We start from the raw sequence: 22,932 nt of genomic DNA on the forward strand, positions 1-22,932 counted from the left end.
AGAGCTCAATTCTGATTCTTCTTGACTTGTCTGCAGCATTTGATACTGTGGATCAGGAAATACTAATCCAGAGATTGAAGAATTACTGTGGCCTAAGGGGTGCTGTTCTTAGCTGGTTTAAGTCCTTCCTATCTGGCAGGACACAGCAAGTATGTCTGGGCACACACTACTCTAATCCAGGGCCGGATTTGTACTTTCCAGTGCCCTAGGCCTGCTGTCACCATGCGCCCCCACCCCCCCAAAAAAATATTTTGTCCAACATTCTGACTAGCGATCATTGGTTTGAATGGGCTCATTTCAGGTGTGCTGGTCTACCATGCATTCAACAAATAATTCCTGTAATTTGCGCTCCTGCCCGAATGTGCACAGGAGCCGATAGTGTTCTGGGCATGCATACTTGAGAAATGACGCTGATGTATGACCGGTACTTGTCAAGAATACATAACACTGTACCGGCCATGGGCAGGAGCGAGAAATTACAGGGAGCGCGAGTGGCCAGAGCATGCGCTGCTTCTTTGTCCTCTGTGCGACTGGCTGCAGTCGGAGCCACAGACAGGTGGCAGGGAGCGCGAGTGGCCAGAGCATGCGCTGCTTCTTTGTCCTCTGTGCGACTGGCTGCAGTCAGAGCCACAGACAGGTGGCAGGGAGCGCGAGTGGCCAGAGCATGCGCTGCTTCTTTGTACTCTGTGCGACTGGCTGCAGTCGGAGCCACAAACAGGTGACAGGGAGCGCGAGTGGCCAGAGCATGCACTGCTTCTTTGTACTCTGTGCGACTGGCTGCAGTCGGAGCCACCAACAGGTGGCAACTGGCAGGGCAGTGCAATGGAGAGAAGCCCATCCAAAACAGAGAACAGGTAAGTAGCAAACATCCTGTCAAGACCCACTTTGGATGTTCTGTTGTAATTATAGTGGACCTGAACTCAGAACTTCCTCTCTGCTCTAAAAGATATGCAACAACATAACCTTTTAAATAAAAACATTTCTTTGTTACAGCTGATACAAATCCTGCAATAAATCTGCAGTGTGTCTACTTCCTGCTTTTATGGAAGCAGACATAATTTTAACATCCTGTGCTTTCAAATGAGCTTAGATGTTGTGGCAGTCAGATGACACAGTGTAGAGATAAATTACAACTTGTGATTGGACACAGAGGAGGGGGAATTAGACAGGCTCTCTAAATACATACATGGTACATTTCTCTGTTTTCCTTCTGTCCTGTGCAAGAGTTCAGCTCCACTTTAAAGCATCTGAATGACATTTATTTATATTTGCTGAAAAATCTATGCATCTCTTTTGAATGTTGAATGTACATATGGAACATATGGTGGTGTGCTCTAACATACTGACAGTATACAAGAACAAAGTCTGAAGAAGGTTTATTAGCAGAAAGCTTACTCTTTTTCTTTTATTCTTTTAAGCCAATAAATGGTATCATCCTGATTCAAAACTCTCTGCTTCCGCTGATGGCTAAGATGGTACAATGCTCTACTGCTACAGGAAAGCAGAAGGATGCCAAACCATACACACTAGCATAGAGGTAGTAACAGCTCAGGTGTCCTTTAAAGTGACAGTTTAGCAATGAAAGGGAAGCAAACAGCATTTTTATTCAAGCAGCTGTCATAGAAGGTAGGAGCCGAAGGACAGAAAATGAGCCAGGAAAGAGTTAACTAAAGCAGAGAGATCACTGCTAGCTAGGAAAAAAAAAGAGAAACATAAATTAGGGTTAGATAAAGTAATTAATGACTGCTGGGGTCAGTGTCAAAGCTGTAAAAGAAGTGAAGATTAGAAACTAGAAGAGCTCACTGATGTTTGTGAATGCCTGCATTAAAACTCAGCGGAGCTTAGTTCTATCTGCTTTGTAATGTAAATCTCTGGTATTTCTCACATCGATCTGTATGTCCATCATACAGATTATCAGTGACAGTTATCATTGATCCTGATTGTTTTAACACACCAGGAAATGTGTGAGAGAGAAGCAGGGATTGGGGAACTGTGGAATTCAGCTATTAGTGCAGAGCAGGGCGCTGGCTGGCTGCGCTGCGGGACCAGAAGAGATGATTTACTTTGACATATGACCTCTTCTCTCTCCAAGTCATGCCGCCCCTCTTATCTTATCTGATTTTATCGCCCTAGGCCGTGGCCTTTTCTGGCCTTCCCAGAAATCCGGCCCTGCTTGCCTATGGAGTTCCACCGGGTTCTGTGCTATCTCCATTAATTTTTGCAGTCTACATGCTCCCAGTGGGTAAAATAGTCCAAAACTATGGCCTAGGATACCGCTGTTAAGGTGCCCATACACTTGTCAGATTGGCAGGAGATAGATATGAAATGCATCTGATGATCTATCTGATGCGTTTTTAGAACATTTTTTACCAGGATAGAATTCCAATAGATTTCAGTTTGAAATCTATTGAAATTCGATCTGATGGCATTTTTTTGCCATCAGATTTCCATTAAGGCCACTGCAAACTGATAAGCAATCTCATCAGATCGGCCTAAATTTTCCACCCTGCCAGTTCGATGGAAATCCATCGAAATCGATCGAAATCGGCCATCGATCGGTTGATTGGCCAACCGATTTGCAATCGATCTATCGATCGATCGATCGGGATCGATCGGTCGGCCAGAAAATCGGCTGAGTGTATGGGCCCCTTTACACAGAGGACACACAACTGTATCTGTTCTTCAAGCCTGGCACTCAAGACCCATGAGTATCCATCAATGGCTGTCTAGTGGTAGTGGAATTACAAAATTGGATGAGCACCAGCTGGTTGAGGCTGAACTCTGACAAAACAGAGGTGTTGGTGGTAGGTGGTCCACACATGATGGATAAAGTCCAAAACATCTCTCCACTTCAAACTAACAATTGGAGGAGATACCGTACAGTATAAAGACTCTGTGCGAAACCTTGGGGTGATCCTGGATGAAAAGCTAATGGTCTGACAGCAGGTATCAGCTGTCGTCAAGTCTTCCTTCTTCCACCTAAGAAATATAGCGAGAATCAAGCACCCACCTTATCCCAGCCCTGGTTCCCTAGATCCCTAGATTAACCTCCCCGGCGTTCTATTGGGATCGCCAGGGAGGCTGCGGGAGGGTTTTTTTTTAATTAAAAAAAAACTATTTCATGCAGCCAACTGAAAGTTGGCTGCATGAAAGCCCACTAGAGGGCGCTCCGGAGGCGTTCTTCCGATCGCCTCCGGCGCCCATAATAAACAAGGAAGGCCGCAATGAGCGGCCTTCCTTGTTTTGCTTAGATCGTCGCCATGGCAACGAGCGGAGTGACGTCATGGACGTCAGCCGACGTCCTGACGTCAGCCGCCTCCGATCCAGCCCTTAGCGCTGGCCGGAACTTTTTGTTCCGGCTGCGCAGGGCTCAGGCGGCTAGGGGGGCCCTCTTTCGCCGCTGCTCGCGGCGAATCGCCGCAGAGCGGCGGCGATCAGGCAGCACACGCGGCTGGCAAAGTGCCGGCTGCGTGTGCTGCACTTTATTTGATAAAAATCGGCCCAGCAGGGCCTGAGCGGCAGCCTCCGGCGGTAATGGACGAGCTGAGCTCGTCCATACCGCTCAGGAGGTTAAAGGGACTCCGAGCAGTGCAGAAACTATGGAAAGATGCATATCATTTTAAAGCTCTCTTTCTCCTCTTTCCAATGATATATAAACCGCCGCCCTACACCTTTTAGTTTTCGCTATTTTCGCGATTGAAATTGCAGAGATCGCGAAAATAGAGAAAACTAAAAGGAGTAGGGTGACGATTTAGGTGTCGCCAGAAAGAGGAGAAAGAGAGCTTTAAAATGATATCCATCTTTCCATAGTTACATTGTACTGCACAGGGCAACGTTTTCCTAAAGTAAGCAGCTCCATTCTGCTGAATGGAGCTGCTGCTGACACTGGGGAAAGTGTCGTCCTGTGTAATACAATATAACTATGGAAAGATGGATATCATTTTAAAGCACCTAAATCGTCACCCTACGCCTTTTAGTTTTCTCTATTTTCATAGTTACATAGTTATTTTGGTTGAAAAAAGACTTACGTCCATCGAGTTCAACCAGTACAAAGTACAACTCCAGCCTGCTCCCTCACATATCCCTGTTGATCCAGAGGAAGGCGAAAAAAAAACCCACAAGGCATGGTCCAATTAGCCCCAAAAGGGAAAAATTCCTTCCCGACTCCAGATGGCAATCAGATAAAATCCCTGGATCAACATCATTAGGCATAACCTAGTAATTGTAGCCATGGATGTCTTTCAACGCAAGGAAAGCATCTAAGCCCCCTTTAAATGCAGGTATAGAGTTTGCCATAACGACTTCCTGTGGCAATGCATTCCACATCTTAATCACTCTTACTGTAAAGAACCCTTTCCTAAATAAATGGCTAAAACGTTTTTCCTCCATGCGCAGATCATGTCCTCTAGTCCTTTGAGAAGGCCTAGGGACAAAAAGCTCATCCGCCAAGCTATTATATTGCCCTCTGATGTATTTATACATGTTAATTAGATCTCCTCTAAGGCGTCTTTTCTCTAGACTAAATAAACCCAGTTTATCTAACCTTTCTTGGTAAGCGAGACCTTCCATCCCACGTATCAATTTTGTTGCTGGCCTCTGCACCTGCTCTAAAACTGCAATATCTTTTTTGTAATGTGGTGCCCAGAACTGAATTCCCTATTCCAGATGTGGCCTTACTAGAGAGTTAAACAGGGGTAATATTATGCTAGCATCTCAAGTTTTTATTTCCCTTTTAATGCATCCCAAAATTTTGTTTCGCGATTGAAATTGCGGCCGCGGCAAAATAGCGAAAACTAAAAGGCGTAGGGCGGCGGTTTATATATCATTGGAAAGAAGAGAAAGAGAGCTTTAAAATGATATGCATCTTTCCATAGTTTCTGCACTGCTCGGAGTCCCTTTAAGTTCTGTGCCCCTTACAGCTAGTACAGAATACAGCAGCCAGACTTCTAGCCAATGTCCCCCGCAGCTCACACATCTGCCCAGCAGTGTTGCTCATCAGGACCTCGTGATCACGGATTACCCGTGATCACCAGCAGTTTTTGGCTTTGAATTTGGAAGAATCACGGAATTCGAATTTGCATGCATCGGTGATTAACGCGAATTCGGCCGTGATCATGGTGTAAATCCACGAACACGAATCTGAATGCACACGCACGGAAACGATTGGATGATGTTGTTAATCAGACGGCCCCCAGCCGAAATGTTTTTATCAAAACATTTTTTTAACTATACCCCCACACATAATTAATTGCGTTTTTTTCTTTAAAAAAAGATAATGCTTTATGCATCATTTACCCTTAAAGAAGTTTTGGAAGCAATTTAAAGGCCATTCGTGATTATGACTCGTGATTCCGGATTCCGCAGTAATCATGAGGTGAATGCGAATTCAAATTAGTTTGCGTGGTTGTGATTATGACCGAATCCGAATTTTCGCAAACCCGAATTCGCGACAACTTGTATAGTAAAATGGGGTATTCGAGCAAACCCTGCTGCCTAGTACTGCAAACTCTTCACTGGTTGCCAGTAAAATGGAGAATCCATTTTAAGATCTGCCTGCTGACATTCAAGGCTCTAAACCACATGGGACCCAAATACATAGCGGATCTATTGGAACTTTATGCCCCTTTACGCACCCTCCGCTCTGCCAACAAGATGAAGCTGGTTATTCCCAGGATACACCTAACATTTGGTGCCCGGGCCTTTTCCTACGCAGCCCCTACTCTATGGAACTCACTTCCACAATCAGTACGAGAGGCTCCTTCTCTGGACAGCTTTAAAAAAAGGCTAAAAACTCAACTTTGTTCCCGAGTCTATGAGACTGCATAATGCAGGGTCACAGCGCTTTGAGTCCCCAGGGAGAAAAGCGCTATAAAAATATTATTGTTGTTATTGTTAACTGTGCAGGTTTTATCTTTTGCATGTAACTTTACATTGCGCCACAAGAGGGTGCTAGCATGACAGTAAAATTAAATACATACATACACATGGGATGCTGAGCTTGTCATACAGTTCAGCTTAGCATAGGCCGGCAAACAAGCGTCTTCCAGCTGCAATGCAATGCAGCCATATGGCTGTGTGGTAGTGTTTGACACGTGGTGCAGTTACCCTGCAGCAAAAAAGGACTCTTGCACAGGACAGGAAGAAAACACAGAGAAATGCACCCCGTATGAGATTTTAGCCTGTCTAACTCCCCCTCATCTGTGAGTAATCACAAGTATAGTTTAATCTCTCAGCTGTGTCTGCTGGCTGCCTCAGCAGTGCAGCTAATTTTGTAAACACAGGATATTAACAATATGTCTGCTGCCATGAAAGCAGGAAGTAGACACATTGCGGATTTCTTGCAGGATTTTTGTCAGCTGTAACAAAGAAATGTTTTTCTTTAAAGGTTATTATGCTGTTGGTTACCTTTTAGAGCAGAGAGGAAGTTTTGAGTTCAGGTCCAGTTTAAACGCAACAGATGCCTTTCCTAGCTAGCAAGTGCCCAGCAGGTGCAAGGGAGCGGGTAACAGGTGGCGGAGTCACCAACTTCAGCCTCTTGTGATAAAGGGAACTCGAGTGGGAGGGATATGGAGGCTGCCATATTTATTTCCTGTTAAACAATACCAGTTGCCTGGCAGTCCTGCTGATCTCTTCGGCTGCAGTAGTGTCTGGGCCATATACCAGAAACAAGGATGTGGATAATCTAGTCAGACTTCAGTCAGAAACAGCTGATCTGCTGCATGCTTGTTCAGGGTCCATGGCTAAAAGCATAAGAGGCAGAGGATCAGCACCACAGCCAGGCAACTGGTATTGCTTAACCCTTTAGCAGCCAAATACAGTAAAAATGTATTTGGCTGCAGGGTCAAATTTTTCCTGCTGTTGGGTAAGAGTGCCTTCCCGAGGCTGGCAGGGTATGTAATGGCAGGATAGAGTGGGTGGCAGGGAGCTCTCATACATAAGAGTCCAGACGGCTGGATCGGCTTTTTCTTCCGCCACCGCCGCAGTGACGTACTCCCGACATGTCTTCTCAGTTCCGATCACATGATAAGACGTGTAATTGGGATCCAGGAGACTGTGTCAGCGTTACAGGGCCACCTGGTGGTGGAAGATGGGTGATGGAGGAGTCTCTTACATTACCCCTTTTCCACCACCAGGTGGCGCTGGAACACTGACACGGTCTCCTGGATCCCGATCACACGTCATATCATGTGATCGGATGTTATCGGGACCCAGAAGACCTGTCAGAAGTTTAGAGCTGCCAGTGGAGGAAGAGAAGAAGCCGGCCGGAACAGGTAAATATGACTTCTTGCTGCCACGCACTTGTTTGAAGCTGCTTTTGAGTAAATAATTTTGAGAAAATAAATATGGCAGCCTCCATATTCCTCTCACTTCAGGTCTGCTTTGAAGAGGCCATCTTTTTGGTTGAAAGGAGGTGACAGGGAGCATGAGACACAGTTCCAACTGTCCTGTGTCCTGATCACCCTTCCAGCTGCACGCGCTAGGCTTCAAATCTCAAATTCAAAATCCCATCATGTTTTGCACAGCATCAGGGGGCAAATGCACAGGCAGATTTCTTTGATGGGGCGGAGCTTAGCTTCTGTGCAGCTAAACATGAGGCTTGGGTAAGAAAATCAAAGCTCTGATGCTGGGAAACTGTTAGGGCCTGTTTCCACTACACGCAGATTCTGCATGCAGAAAACTGACTCCAATGAATGCCTATGGGAAATCTGCATCAGAAAAAGTTGCGTTCAGTGGAAACTGGCCCATAGGCATTCATTGTAGTCAGTTTTCTGCATGCAGAATCTGCGTGTAGTGGAAACAGGCCCTCAAAGAAACACCAAGCCTTTTCAGTGCTGCTGAGTAGATTTTTTTAGTCTGGAGGTTCACTTCAACTGCAGCTGCCTGTGTCCTGTGTCTCTGAGTGCTGTCTGCAGAGAGCAGAGGAAATGTATCTTACATGCAACATAAACATGTGTAATTGTGTGTGAAACCTGACACCAGAGGCCTTTCATCTATGGTAACTCTGCAGTTTGACATGCAAAAAAACAGTGTAGTATTGAAACAAAAATTCACCTTTGCAAATGAAGCATTCCAACACAGCTAAAATCTACACACACTAAATAAACTTTTCCCTCTGATATTTAAAATGAAAAGCAGGAAAATGTTTACACCGCTACTTAGACATTATTTGTACATTGTAATTTTAGAACACTTGGTTTGATAGTGTTCCTTTAAAGCATTCCTGTGACTTTAGAAAAGAAAAAGTTAGATACTGGATTAAAAAAATAAAAAGGAAACAGTTCAAAACTGGACAGCATAGTCAATAGGCTTCCCGGTCATCCTGTCACCCACCATTCCAGCACAGGGTCCCTCTAGGCATATTCGACAAGGGAATTGTCAAATATGATGTCGTTGTAACACACCCATCCACGTACGCGGGTGACTGTACTGTGCATGCGCGAGTATGGTCTGCACTTTGTGCTACAGCTGAGACGTGGTCCGTACTTGCGCATGTGCAGTGCGGTTGCGCTCGCACAAGGGTGGAGGCGTGGCCACAAAGACGAGGGTCCCAGCCAGAGGTGATGAGGTGGAGGGCAATCTGGCGAGCTCTTGGAGCATCAAGAGGCTTCCCACTACTTAGGAAAGTATCTAACCTTTTTTAAAGTCATTAAAGTCATAGGTTTACTCTAAAGCGGACCTGAACTCAGAACTTCCGCTCTGCTCTAAAAAATAAGCAACAGCATAATAACCTTTAAAGGAAAACACTTAATAAGTTACAGCTTACAGAACTCCTGCAATAAATCTGCAGTGTGTCTACTTCCTGCTTTCATGGGGGCAGACATAGGATTAACATCCTGTGTTTACATATTAGCTGTGTGTGCTGAGGACTGACACATTTCTGTGTTGACACAGTTGAGAGATCACATTACACTTGTGATTACTTGAAGATGAGGGGGGATTAGACAGGCTCTTCTCTCTAAAAAAACCTTTTCCTTGTGTCCTGTGCAAGAGTTCAGGTCCACTTTAACTATACGTAGTATAAGGTTGAAAGAATTTGAAAATTGTCATATTCATTTATATCTTGTCACAAGTTTTTTTGGAAACAGGATTGTACCTGGATAAGGGTATGTAAATAATGTATCATAGACAAGGTACAGAGAAAATGTATATTAAGCTTTTCTCCAGGTGGACTCACAGTGCCAGAGTTGCAACTAGAGGAGCCTTCTATAGGCAGGGGCGGTTTTAAGGAGTCTTGCCCAAGGTCTCCGAACTGAATAGGAGCTGGCTTACTGAACAGGAAGATCCAAGATGTAAATCTAGGTTTCAGAGCCGTTAACCAGTACACTATCCAGCCACTAGACAGGTATGTTAAAGGAATACTGTAGGGGGGTCGGGGGAAAATGTGTTGAACTTACCCGGGGCTTCTAATGGTCCCCAGCAGACATCCTGCGCCCGTGCAGCCACTCACAGCCAGTCACCAGGAGCGTACTGCGCAGGTCCAGTATGGTCTGTGCCTGCACAAGTGCGCTTCTGGTGACATCAGCGGGAGCGAGGACACGGCAACACAGGCGCAGTGGTTTTCAGACTTTAAAGTCTGAAATTCCAGAAGTGAACCGGAGGCGGAGCCGGAGCATCGGTGAGTGGTTGCGCCAACACAGGATGTCTGCGGGGGACCATTAGAAGCCCCAGGTAAGTTCAACTCATTTTCCCCTGACCCCCCCTACAGTATTCCTTTAAGGACACATCAGAAATGTCTCAAAAGAGGGGGGCGAGAACTGTTGGCGACATCGCCTGGGTGAAATGCTGACGTTGATGATATTAATCAGGTCAGTAGATTTTGTTGAAGTAATCTGACTCAGGTCAAGCTGCTAAACGGGGTGATCTCCCTCCAGTGACCTGTGAGACGATATCCTGGTGGAGACCTCATTATTCCCAAAGTCTACTCAAGCCACAAGAAGAAATATTTTAATCCCGAGCTTTGGGCACCCTGATTGGTGCTAAATTGACCAGAGCAAGGTTACAAACGGCTATCTTCAGAATCCCGCTGGCGAGCCAAGCACGTTAATCCCCTTGATCAAGTCACGTTATCATCTCAAACTGTGAACAGTCATCTGCTAATCCACGCAGTGCTGGCTTCAGCTACTAGATAGCATACATCTGGGTGCCCATCTGTCATGGTCACTCTTCTTCGCCCTCCCCACCGATTAGTCCTGTCCTAATTTGCCTGTCACTTTCATGTGCATGAATTTCACCCGGTTCCAGGAGGTAATTTTCATAGATTTTCTGAGTTTATCAAACAGACCTCAACAGATGCTTCTTCAGGCTTCCTACTCATGACGTTCTCCAGGGCCATCTTCCATGTATTAGGACTAAGAGACACGTCTAATGCTCCGTAAGTTGTAGACTTCTTCTTCAGGATGTAGTGGACATCTCTTAGAGAAGAGATCGCTATGTTCTGCTTGATGGAAATCGTTCCTTGGACTATTGAGTGACCAAAAGATGGGTAATTTGGGCAATCATGGCCAATGCATTCACTTAGAGGGTTTTCCAAAAGTCCGCATAAAAGTAAGTATAAGAGTCCACTAGTACTTCTAAACTGTGGTCTGTGATGCTATGTCTGGTTTTTCCATTAAAAGGGAACTCCGAGTTCGACTAATTAATAGTATCTCATATCAGTCATTGAAAATAATTGTTGAATAATGTTCTAACTTTGCTTTTAATATGCTTTGTACATATGAAGGTTGTACATTTTGGTATTCAGGCATTCAGAACACCGTGTATCATGTACATGTCCACATCAAAGCTTTTTTCTTTTTTGTCAATTTTTGCAGTGTTTATAATGTATTATTAGACTAGTTCATCTCAGGCACTCTTTGCTTTTTATAAAGTCAGTGAAGCCAGTATCCCAGTCCCAGGGCACTTTCGCCACGAAGTTTGTATGTTCTCCCCATGTATGTGTGGGTTTCCTCCGGGCACTCCAGTTTCTTCCCACATCCCAAAAACATACAGATAAGTTAATTGGCTTCCCCTAAATTGGCCCTAGACTACGATACATACACTACACTATACATACATAGACATAGGACTGTGGCAGGGATTAGATTGTGAGCCCCTCTGAGGGTCAGTTAAGTGACAAGACAATATACTCTGTACAGCGCTGCGGATGATGTTGGCGCTATATAAATACTAAATAACAATAATAAAGACTGTGATATTATTCTTGAAGCTTCAATGTATTCCCTAGTTACTGGTATCTTCTGACTCATATAGATAGATAGATAGATAGATAGATAGATAGATAGATAGATAGATAGATAGATAGATAGATAGAAATAAAGGGTTTGATAGATATGGATAGATCATTTTTTTTAAGAAGGTGTAAATCAGGGTTGCTCGTAAACTACGCCAGTGCGAATCTACGCGTCGTCCGCAACTACGCATCGTAGTTCATAGATGAAGTTTAAAAACTTTGCGTACGTATTTTCGCGTAGTCGTAGTACCGCTATGCGAAGCTTCGCCCGCTATGCGTAGTTGACGTATGTATAGCGAAGACAACTATGCGCGCGGTAACTGCGTCTATAGGGATCATTGCGCATGCGCAGAAATATTATTGCCCTTCTGTACGTATACAATTCCGCATTGGAAGGTCATATGTACGCATATATTAGTTCACCCATGTGCATAGTTAGCGGATTATTGCGGAAATTTTTCCGCATAAGGGCATAAGCGTCCGCATACACTACGCTTCGCACTACGCAAAGCTTCCATATTTTAACACGTAGTCTACGAAATGCAAACGTAGCGAAGTTTCTGATTTCGTAGCCGTAGTTTGCAAAGCGTAATTGCGTAGAACTATGCGTAGTTCCAGCGTAGCGAAGTTGGCTGACTACGACCATCCCTAGTGTAAATAACATGTTATTCTTACTGAGGGCTGGTGCACACCAAAACCCGCTAGCAGATCCGCAAAACGCTAGCAGATTTTTAAACGCTTTTTTTTATTTTTATGAGGCGTTTTGCTAGCGTTTTGCGGATTGCTGCTGCGGTTTTCAGTATAGTAGATTTCATATATTGTTACAGTAAAGCTGTTACTGAACAGCTTCTGTAACAAAAACGCCTGCAAAACCGCTCTGAAGTGCCGTTTTTCAGAGCGGTTTGCGTTTTTCCTATACTTAACATTGAGGCAGAAACGCACCCGCAATCCAAAAAATGCCTCACCCGGGAGGATTCGTTTCTGCAAAACGCCTGCCGCTCTGGTGTGCACCACCCCATTGAGATACATTGACCAAGCAGATCCGCAGCCGCAAGCGGATCTGAAAACACCCAAAAAGCCGCTCGGTGTGCACCAGCCCTTAGGGCTGGTGCACACCAAAACCCGCTAGCAGATCCGCAAAATGCTAGCAGATTTTTAAACGCTTTTTTTTATTTTTATGAGGCGTTTTGCTAGCGTTTTGCGGATTGCTGCTGCGGTTTTCAGTATAGTAGATTTCATATATTGTTACAGTAAAGCTGTTACTGAACAGCTTCTGTAACAAAAACGCCTGCAAAACCGCTCTGAAGTGCCGTTTTTCAGAGCGGTTTGCGTTTTTCCTATACTTAACATTGAGGCAGAAACGCACCCGCAATCCAAAAAATGCCTCACCCAGGCATTTTTCGTTTCTGCAAAACGCCCCCCGCTCTGGTGTGCACCACCCCATTGAGATACATTGACCAAGCAGATCCGCAGCCGCAAGCGGATCTGAAAACGCCCAAAAAGCCGCTCGGTGTGCACCAGCCCTGAATGCCTAATCCATTTCAGCCCTCCTTTAATTGTTTCCTACACCTTTAATTTCTCCTTTTACAATTCATTCACCTCAGAATTTGCAAGGGGGTGTTTCAAAGGAACCAGAGGTGAGAGACCTACGTAGGCTGCCATATGTATTTCCTTTTAAACAATACCAGTTGCCTGGCTGTCCTGCTCATCTTTCTGGTCAGTAGTGTCTGAATTACACACCTGAAATATGCATGTCACTAATCCAGTCAGAGACATCTGATCTGCATGCTTGTTCAGGGTCTATGGCTAAAAGTATTAGAGACAGATGATCAGCAGGACAGCCAGGGTATAGCTGACAATAACTTATCAATTAAGCTAGAAAAACATGTATCAATCCCAAGAGCTTCTGATTGGATCCTAAATGCTCCAACAAACTGATTTGCATACTGCATACGACAGACTGCAGGACATGGGCACATTATGTATATAGGGGTGTGGCCTGATACACAGCTGTGGAAAGGGGTGTGGCAAAAATGGAGAAGGAGGAGGGAATCATTATAAAATTCACTGTTGCCGGTGCCAAAAAATATTCCTGCTCTCACCTCCGTAGAGGTGAGTCAACTTCAGAAAACTGGCAACTATAAATCTTCACATCTGGAAAATCCAACCAGGCTTCGACCTAAAGGTAGATCTCTACAGAAGATCAACATAGGACATCTGCAGGAGCTTCTCCTGGTTGGTATTAGAGCTGGATGCCAAGAAAGAAGAATTCCACCAAGAGATAGAAGAAGGCATGATGTAAGCGGACTATCGTGTATGCGCGCGAAGAAAAGCTAATATCCACGGATCCCAGCTGGTGTTTGTCAATCCCGAAGTAATTTGCCAGATGCCTCGAATGAAGGGGGGGCTCGTAATTCAGCAGATGTTTAGAGTGCGAGTGGAGGCATGTGATATAATCTGTATGATCCTCTTTCTGGTGATCTTTAATAGCAATCCACTTCCATAGCTCCCATGGCTTCCTTCCCGGACGTTCCTCTCTGTTTGTTTTGCCGTCCACCTTAACCTTTACATCTTGTGGGTTCTTTAATAATTCATTCTGTTTGTTTATATCATCTGGTCTGTTTTTTTAATGTGCTCACCTGTCCATTTTGTGTTCATCCACCGTCATCCTTGTCTTCTTCTGAACGACCTTGAAAGGTTGACTTCTGTGTGACCTTTTTACCCTACACTGAACTGCCCAACCAGCTTGTCCCTTGGACTGGAGTGTGTGGATTTGGGTGTTTCTCTGTCGACCTTTGTGGTGGTCCCGTATTGGGAAGAAGTGTCCCGCTTCTACAGAAAGGTTGGTGACCGTCTCGTTGACTGTTTGGGTTGAGCACCTTCACTAGAGGTTTTTGACGTCTTTTTTTAATGCCAGTGGAATTAGCCAACAACAAGAGAACAAAATGTAGTAGTAGCAATAATGCAAATTCAAATGCCAACAATGCAAACATTCAAAACAGAGGAAGTGAGTGCAGTAAGTTTTATAAAGCACACGGTACAGTAAATAAATAATGTGTTAATAATGGCTAGGAAGCTTGCGCAAAGGATAAACAAATATTGTACACAGGGGGTAACAGGAGGGGAGCAGCCCCTGTGATTACAGGGGGCCCAGAGTTGTGAGGGGCCCCCGACTACTAACTTTCTCTTATTTGGATACAAGTGTTTTTGGGGTTACTCTTGTTATGGATGTGAAGTTCATGTTGGGCACACTTGTTTTATGACCCCTGTGAGATGGGACCCCAGTCCATGATGGGCACCAAGGGATGACAAGGGCATGGTTGTGAACGTTGGGGGGGGGGGGGGGGCATAAAAGTTTCCCTGGGGGGCCCCATTAATTAGAGTTACGCCACTGAGACCAAGAAAACCATTTTTTTAGATCCTAATCACTATATATACAGTGGGATGTGAAAGTTTGGGCAACCTTGTTAATCGTCATGATTTTCCTGTATAAATCTTTGGTTGTTATGATAAAAAATGTCAGTTAAATGTGCCATATAGGAGACACACCGTGATATTTGAGAAGTGAAATGAAGATTATTGGATTTACAGAAAGTGCGCAAAAATTGTTTAAATACAGTTAGGCAGATGCATAGATTTTGGCACTGTTGTCATTTTATTGATTTGAAAACCTTTAGAACTAATTATTGGAACTCAAATTGGCTTGGTAAGCTCAGTGACCCCTGACCTACATACACAGGTGAATCCAGTTATGAGAAAGAGTATTTAAGGGGGTCATTTGTAAGTTTCCTTCCTCTTTTAATTTTCTGTAAAGAGTAGCAACATCTCACCTCTCAAAACAAGTCTCAAATGAACTGAAAACAAAGATTGTTCACCATCATGGTTTAGGGGAGGATACAGAAAGCTGTCTCAGAGATTTCAGCTGTCTGTTTCCACAGTTAGGAACATATTGAGGAAATGGAAGACCACAGGCTCAGTTCAAGTTAAGGTTTGAAGTGGCAGACCAAGAAAAATCTCGGATAAACAGAAGCGACGAATGGTGAGCACAGTCAGAGTCCACCCACAGACCAGCACCAAAGACCAACAACATCATCTTGCTGCAGATGGAGTCACTGTGCATCGTTCAACCATTTGGAGCACTTTACACAAGGAGATGCTGTAGGCGAGAGTGATGCAGAGGAAGCCTGTTCTCTGCCCATAGCACAAACAGAGCCACTTGAGGTATGCTAAAGCATATCTGGACAAGCCACCTTAATTTTGGAATAAGGTGCTGTGGACTGATAAAACTAAAATTTAGTTATTTGGGCATAACAAGGGGGGTTATGCATGGAGGGAAAACACAGCATTCCAAGAACAACACCTGCTACCTACAGTACAATATGGTGGTGGTTCCATCATGCTGTTGGCCTGTGTGGCCAGTGCAGGGACTGGGAATCTTGTCAAAGTTGAGGGACACATGGATTCCACTCAGTATCAGCAGATTCTGGAGACCAATGTCCAGGAATCAGTGGCAAAGCTAAAGCTGTGCCGGGGCTGGATCTTTCAACAAAACAACGACCCTAAACACTGCTCAAAATCCCCTAAAGCTTTAATGCAAAGGAACAAGTACAACGTTCTGGAATGGCCATCTCAGTCCCCAGACCTGAATATAATTGAAAATCTGTAGTGTGAATTAAAGAGAGCTGTCCATGCTCGGAAGCCATCAAACCTGAATAAACCAGAGATGTTTTGTAAAGAGGAATGGTCCAAAATACCTTCAACCAGAATCCAGACTCTCATTGGAACCTACAGGAAGCGTTTAGAGGCTGTAAATTCTGCAAAAGGAGGATCTATTAGATATTGATTTCATTTCTTTTTTTGTGGTGCCCAAATTTATGCACATGTCTAACTTTGTTTAAAGGATACCCGAAGTGACACGTGACATGATGAGATAGACATGTGTATGTACAGTGCCTAGCACACAAATAACTATGCTGTGTTCCTTTTTTTCTTTCTCTGCCTGAAAGAGTTAAATATCAGGTATGTAAGTGGCTGATTCAGTCCTGACTCAGACAGGAAGTGACTACAGTGTGACCCTCACTGATAAGAAATTCCAACTATAAAAACCTTTCCTAGCAGAAAATGGCTTCTGAGAGCAAAAAAGAGATAAAAGTGGAAATTTCTTATCAGTGAGGGTCACACTGCAGTCACTTCCTGAGTCAGGACTGAGTCGGTCATTTACACACCTGATATTTAACTCTTTCAGACAGAGAAGGAAAAAAAGGTACACAGCATAGTTATTTGTGTGTTAGGCACTATACATACATATGTCTATCTCATCATGTCACATGTCAGTTCAGGTATCCTTTAAACAATTATTGCACACTTTCTGTAAATCAAATAAACTTCATTTCACTTCTCAAATATCACTGTGTGTGTCTCCTATATGATATATTTAACTGACATTTTTTATCGTAACAACCAACAATTTATACAGGAAAATCATGACAATTAACAAGGTTGCCCAAACTTTTGCAATATATATTTATTTACAAATTTAAGTGTCATCTAGATACATTACTTACAGGACTGTGAGGTTCTTATGGCAAATAGATAAGACAGTTGATTTACTTAAAGGGACACTTAAGTCAAACAAAAAAAATGAGTTTTACTCACCTAGGGCTTCCAATAGCCCCCTGCAGCTGTCCGGTGCCCTCGGCGTCTCCTTCCGATCCTCCTGGCCCCGCCGGCAGCCACTCCCTGTTTCGGTGACAGGAGCTGACAGGCTGGGGACGCGAGTGATTCTTCGCGTTCCCAGACACATTAGCACCCTCTATGCTGCTATATGGTATATGATATATGCTATAGCAGCATAGAGGGTGCTATTGTGGCCAGGAACACGAAGAATCACTCGCGTCCCCAGCCTGTCAGCTCCTGTCACCGAAACAGGAAGTGGCTGCCGGCGGGGCCAGGAGGATCGGAGGATGACGGCGAGGGCACCGGACAGCTGCAGGGGGCTATTGGAAGCCCTAGGTGAGTAAAACTCATTTTTTTTTACTTAAGTGTCCCTTTAACACCTATATAGATTCTGGCTGATATGGAGAGTTTTTTTTTTACAGAGCCTATTGTATTCAGTGTATGCTGCTGGAGCCTGGGAACAGCTAACTGTGTGGAGAGCAAGGGGGGAAGGGGCATGCAGAGGGGCACATTGCTTCCCAGGGGGGCCAGTGCCCCAGTGTAGCAACGCCTGTGCCCACTAGTGGGAGCTAGCTGACCTATTTATATTACTTGGGCTATAGACAGAAAAAGCAGATTATTTGCATTGCTGCTTCAAGAACAATAGTGTCATCAGTAAATCTGTTTATCCTTGTTAACACAGTGGAGTGGGGAGATGAAAGATACTTCTGAAAGTTATCTGGTATTTACAGCAATACTTACAAGCAAGGTAAAAACTGTTCAAAGATTAACGTCCCTGGCGGTAATCCCGAGCTATGCTCAGGCTAGCCACCGGGAGCTCTATGCAGAGTATAGCGTGCAGCGGGAGCTTTCACTCACCTCCCGGGGGATCCAGACGTCGGTAGCCGTTCTCCTTCCTGTCCTCGGAGGCTCTGAATCACTCTGGTGAGATCGCCGTCAATGATCTCACCAAAGAGTTACAGCGCCACCCGGAGGATGGAGGTAAAATTGCACCTCTGGAGCCCAGGGAGGTGAGTGAGAGAAGGGGCTGCTGCTGGCGTTCTGGCGGCATGATTTTCTACCGGAACCTTTCAAAAAGACCCTAAAACCTGGAGATAATCATACCACCAGGGGGTTAATAACATTAATCAATATAACTAGTGGAGGAAGGGGGTTGGGGGAGATGGTTGCTTTTATTTGGTAGATCCTTTTTTAGATGTATAGAAGTATAATGCACACTAGAGAAGAGTGAAAGGTGTGTGCTTCTTACCAGTCTTCACCTGACTTATATACTGGCTTCCTCAAGTCTATTGACTAATTTAAACTGACTCTCGTCTAATTAAAATGCAAGGCGTTTGCATGCTGCATTCGCCTACCAGAATATGCAGGATCTAAGGCTATCTCCCTGCCATTCCTGCAGGAGTTGACCCATGCAAAATACTTGCATCTCAACAAGGGCGCCGTGTGTAGGCCTCCTTCTGCCCCCAAGAAATGGGGGACACCCCCACAAAGCAACCATTGCCCATGAGTGCCGCAATTGCCCCTCGGGGGGGGAGGGGGAGAGAACACAGGGCCAGCACATCCCCCAGACGCGGCCTACGCCTAGGGAGGACCATCCATGCTACCCCCTCAGAGGATAGATGCTCTACCTCTGCGTTATTTACTTACCTGTAGTGCACAATGCGCATCCTGAGAGTGAACACAGCAATGATGAGGAGGGGGGAGGGGTGCAGGCAAACACCCCTCCCCCCCCCCCCACCCCCAAGGTGCACTGCCACTGTTGGGGGACCTATCCACACCACTCCCACAATTTTTTTGCAGCGCATCCTTGCAGTTAACCTCCGGACTAAAAATCTACATAGCAGAACTGAAAAATCTTGCTGTTTCTTTAACAGTTTCACAGCATCAGAACTTTGTTTTTCTTACCAAAGCATCATTTTTAGCTGCATTTTTAGCTAAGCTCCACCCATCAAAGAAAACTGCCAGGCGGCTTTTCCCTGATGCTGTGCAAAGCATGATGGGATTTCCTATGTTGTTATTCACGTTGCCTCGCAACTGGGAGGGGTGATCAGCACACAGGACAGTTGGAACTGTGTCTCATGCTCCCTGTCACCTCCTTTCAACCAAAAAGATGGCTCTCCTCATGAAATCCCAAACACTTGCCTGTTCTTGCAAAACCGGGTGGGTAAGAGATTATATTACCTATTAATTTTAATTAACATGACTAATGTAACTTAATGACAGTATGTTTGTTTAGGCTGGAGTTCCTCTTTAAAGAGAATCTGTATTGTTAAAATCACACAAAAGTAAACATACCAGTGTGTTAGGGGACATCTCCTATTGCCCTATGTCACAATTTCGCCGCTCCCCGCCGCATTAAAAGTGGTTAAAAACAGTTTTAAAAAGTTTGTTTATAAACAAACAAAATGGCCACCAAAACAGGAAGTAGGTTGATGTACAGTATGTCCACACATAGAAAATACATCCATACACAAGCAGGCTGTATACAGCCTTTACTTTTGAATCTCAAGAGATCATTTGTGTGTTTCTTTCCCCCTGCATCTCTCATGCACTAAAGTTTCAGGCTGCTCATTTCTTCCTGCAAACAGCTTTGCCCTTGTCTGTAATTCCTCACTATGTGAAAGCCCAGCCAGCTCAGAGGACGATTTATCCAGCTTGTAAAAGATAAGAGAGAAGAGAGAAGCTGCTCTAATCTAAATAACACACAGGCAGTGTGCATAGAGGGGCCTGGAAGGGGGAGTTCATAGCAGAACCACAACACTGAAGAACTTGGCAACCTTCCAGACACAGGCTGACAAGTCTGACAAGAGAGAGATAAGTTGATTTATTACAGAGACTGTGATAGTACAAAGTGCTGCAGTAAGCCAGAACACATTAGAATAGCTTTTGGAACTTGTAGGATGATAAAAAACAGGATGCAATTTTTGTTACGGAGTCTCTTTAACCACTTGAGGACCCACCCTTTACCCCCCCTTAAGGACCAGCGCTGTTTTAGGTGATCTGTGCTGGGTGGGCTCTGCAGCCCCCAGCACAGATCAAAGGGCACTCAGAGCGATCAGATCGCCCCCCTTTTTTCCCCACTAGGGGGATGATGTGCAGGGGGGGTCTGATCGCTCATCCTGGCTGGCATTTTGCGGGGGGGGGGCACCTCAAAGCCCCCCTCCGCGGCGAAATCCTCCCCCTCCCTCTCCTACCTGCCACCCCCGGGAGATCTGGGCTGCACAGGACGCTATCCGTCCTGTGCAGCCAGTGACAGGACGTCCCCTGTCACATGGAGGCAATCCCCGGCCGCTGATTGGCCGGGGATCGCCGATCTGCCTTACGGCGCTGCTGCGCAGCAGCGCCGTACAAATGTAAACAAAGCGGATTATTTCCGCTTGTGTTTACATTTAGCCTGCGAGCCGCCATCGGCGGCCCGCAGGCTATTCACGGAGCCCCCCGCCGTGAATTGACAGGAAGCAGCCGCTCGTACGAGCGGCTGCTTCCTGATTAATTAGGCTGCAGCTGGCGATGCAATACTGCGTCGCTGGTCCTGCAGCTGCCACTTTGCCGACGCACGGTATAAGCGTGTGGTCGGCAAGTGGTTAAGATATGCTTTTCCCCTTACAAAATAGCATGTTAGATTCCACATCAGTTTTTCTGTACGCCGATTTCTGTTTTCATGTCACGTTTGTGATGCGGAAATCTGCATGCGGCTAGCCGTCGTTGTTGGGGAAACGGATGTGTGCTGCAGAAATCTGCAGCATGCAATCCATATGCTTTCTGCATTGCATTGCAATGCCAAATTCGCATTCAATGGAAACGACTCTATTAACATACATTAATTACAAACTTTATTAGCAGAAGTTGGCACTAAGGAGACTAGAACACCTAAGCTGCAAGTTCCAAAGAGGGGATCCCAGGACCCTCAAAAATCAACTATAAACAATTTATAAATAAGGAACACGCGCTAATGATAAGCAATCTAGAGTCTAGGTGTAGATCTTAATTAGCTCAGGTTGTTAGGAAGAGGTTTTTGATACACCTGATGAATTTATGGTATGATTGTGAATAGTATGAAAGGCATGAGTGTTTTGTTATAGGTGTGTTTTTTTTAGCATTTTATCTATGTACATGAGAATTTTATAGATTAAATCATTATCATTAGCGCGTGTTCCTTATTTATAAATACATTAATTACAGTTTCAATGTGAATATTCACATTGCGAAAGCGCACCTAGTGGAAACAGGCCCTAATAGTCTAGGCAGCAGTTGGAGATCTAAAAATGAAACATTCATTGGTAATATTTCTTATGTACCTATTTTTTTAAAGGGGGGAGGAGCAATTGATTTTTTTTTTTTGCTATTCATTTTTACACATGTATTTACAGGGCCGGATTTGTACTTTCCAGTGCCCTAGGCCTGCAGTCACCAAGCGCCCCCTCCCCCGAAAAAAAATTACAAAAAAATTGTCCAACACTGACTAGCGATCATTGGTTTCAATGGGCTCATTTCAGTTGTGCTGCTCTGCCCCCCATTCAACAAATAATTCCTGTAATTTGCGCTCCTGCCCGAATGTGCACAGCAGCCGATAGTGTTCAGGACATGCATACTTGAGAAATGACGCTGATGTATGACTGGTACTTGTCAAGAATACATATGAGCGCTTTGAGTCCGACAGGAGAAAAGCGCTATACAAATGTTCAGATTATTATAACACTGTACCGGCCTCGGTTGCTGTGCACATCTGGGCAGGAGCGAGAAATTACAGGGAGTGCGAGTGGCCAGAGCATGCGCTGCTTCTTTGTCCTCTGTGCGACTGGCTGCAGTTGGAGCCACAGACAGGTGACAGGGAGCGCGAGTGACCAGAGCATGCGCTGCTTCTTTGTCCTCTGTGCAACTGGCTGCAGTTGGAGCCACAGACAGGTGACAGGGAGCACGAGTGACCAGAGCATGCGCTGCTTCTTTGTCCTCTGTGCAACTGGCTGCAGTTGGAGCCACAGACAGGTGACAGGGAGCGCGAGTGGCCAGAGCATGCGCTGCTTCTTTGTCCTCTGTGCGACTGGCTGCAGTTGGAGCCACAGACAGGTGACAGGGAGCGCGAGTGACCAGAGCATGCGCTGCTTCTTTGTCCTCTGTGCAACTGGCTGCAGTTGGAGCCACAGACAGGTAACAGGGAGTGCGAGTGGCCAGAGCATGCGCTGCTTCTTTGTCCTCTGTGCGACTGGCTGCAGTTGGAGCCACAGACAGGTGACAGGGAGCGCGAGTGACCAGAGCATGCGCTGCTTCTTTGTCCTCTGTGCAACTGGCTGCAGTTGGAGCCACAGACAGGTGACAGGGAGCGCGAGTGACCACAGCATGCGCTGCTTCTTTGTCCTCTGTGCAACTGGCTGCAGTTGGAGCCACAGACAGGTGACAGGGAGCGCGAGTGGCCAGAGCATGCGCTGCTTCTTTGTCCTCTGTGCGACTGGCTGCAGTCAGAGCCACAAACAGGTGACAGGGAGAGTGAGTGGCCAGAGCATGCGCTGCTTCTTTGTCCTCTGTGCGACTGGCTGCAGTCAGAGCCACAAACAGGTGACAGGGAGCACGAGTGGCCAGAGCATGCGCTGCTTCTTTGTCCTCTGTGCGACTGGCTGCAGTCGGAGCCACAGACAGGTGGCAGGGAGCGCGAGTGGCCAGAGCATGCGCTGCTTCTTTGTCCTCTGTGCGACTGGCTGCAGTCAGAGCCACAAACAGGTGGCAGGGCAGTGCAATGAAGAGAAGCCCATCCAAAACAGAGAACAGATAAGTAGCAAACATCCTGTCAGGACCCACTTTGGCTGTTCTGTTGTAATTACAGTGGACCTGAACTCAGAACTTCCTCTCTGCTCTAAAAGATACGCAACAACATAACCTTTAAATAAAAACATTTCTTTGTTACAGCTGATACAAATCCTGCAATAAATCTGCAGTGTGTCTACTTCCTGCTTTTATGGAAGCAGACATATTTTTAACATCCTGTGCTTTCAAATGAGCTTAGCTGTTTTGGCAGTCAGGTGACACAGTGT

At 45.4% G+C, this 22,932-nt stretch overlaps 1 protein-coding gene across 3 annotated transcripts in view; it reads left to right on the forward strand.

Annotated features, from left to right (window-relative positions):
- Nucleotides 1–10,140: 10,140 nt before the first annotated feature.
- LOC137525465 (calcium-binding protein 5-like) overlaps nucleotides 10,141–22,932 on the forward strand; it is a 46,605-nt gene continuing 33,813 nt past the window's right edge. The window contains exon 1 of one of the 3 annotated variants that reach the window (XM_068246563.1): nucleotides 10,141–10,545. In XM_068246563.1, coding sequence (XP_068102664.1) covers nucleotides 10,480–10,545 — 66 coding nt within the window. In that variant the 5' untranslated portion in view covers nucleotides 10,141–10,479. Of the gene's footprint in view, nucleotides 10,546–13,382; nucleotides 13,529–13,949; nucleotides 14,073–22,932 lie in introns of those variants that run through there. The other 2 variants (XM_068246564.1, XM_068246565.1) reach the window with 2 other exon arrangements.

The sequence above is a fragment of the Hyperolius riggenbachi genome, chromosome 7, assembly GCF_040937935.1.
Source record: "Hyperolius riggenbachi isolate aHypRig1 chromosome 7, aHypRig1.pri, whole genome shotgun sequence".
Lineage (NCBI taxonomy): Eukaryota > Metazoa > Chordata > Amphibia > Anura > Hyperoliidae > Hyperolius > Hyperolius riggenbachi.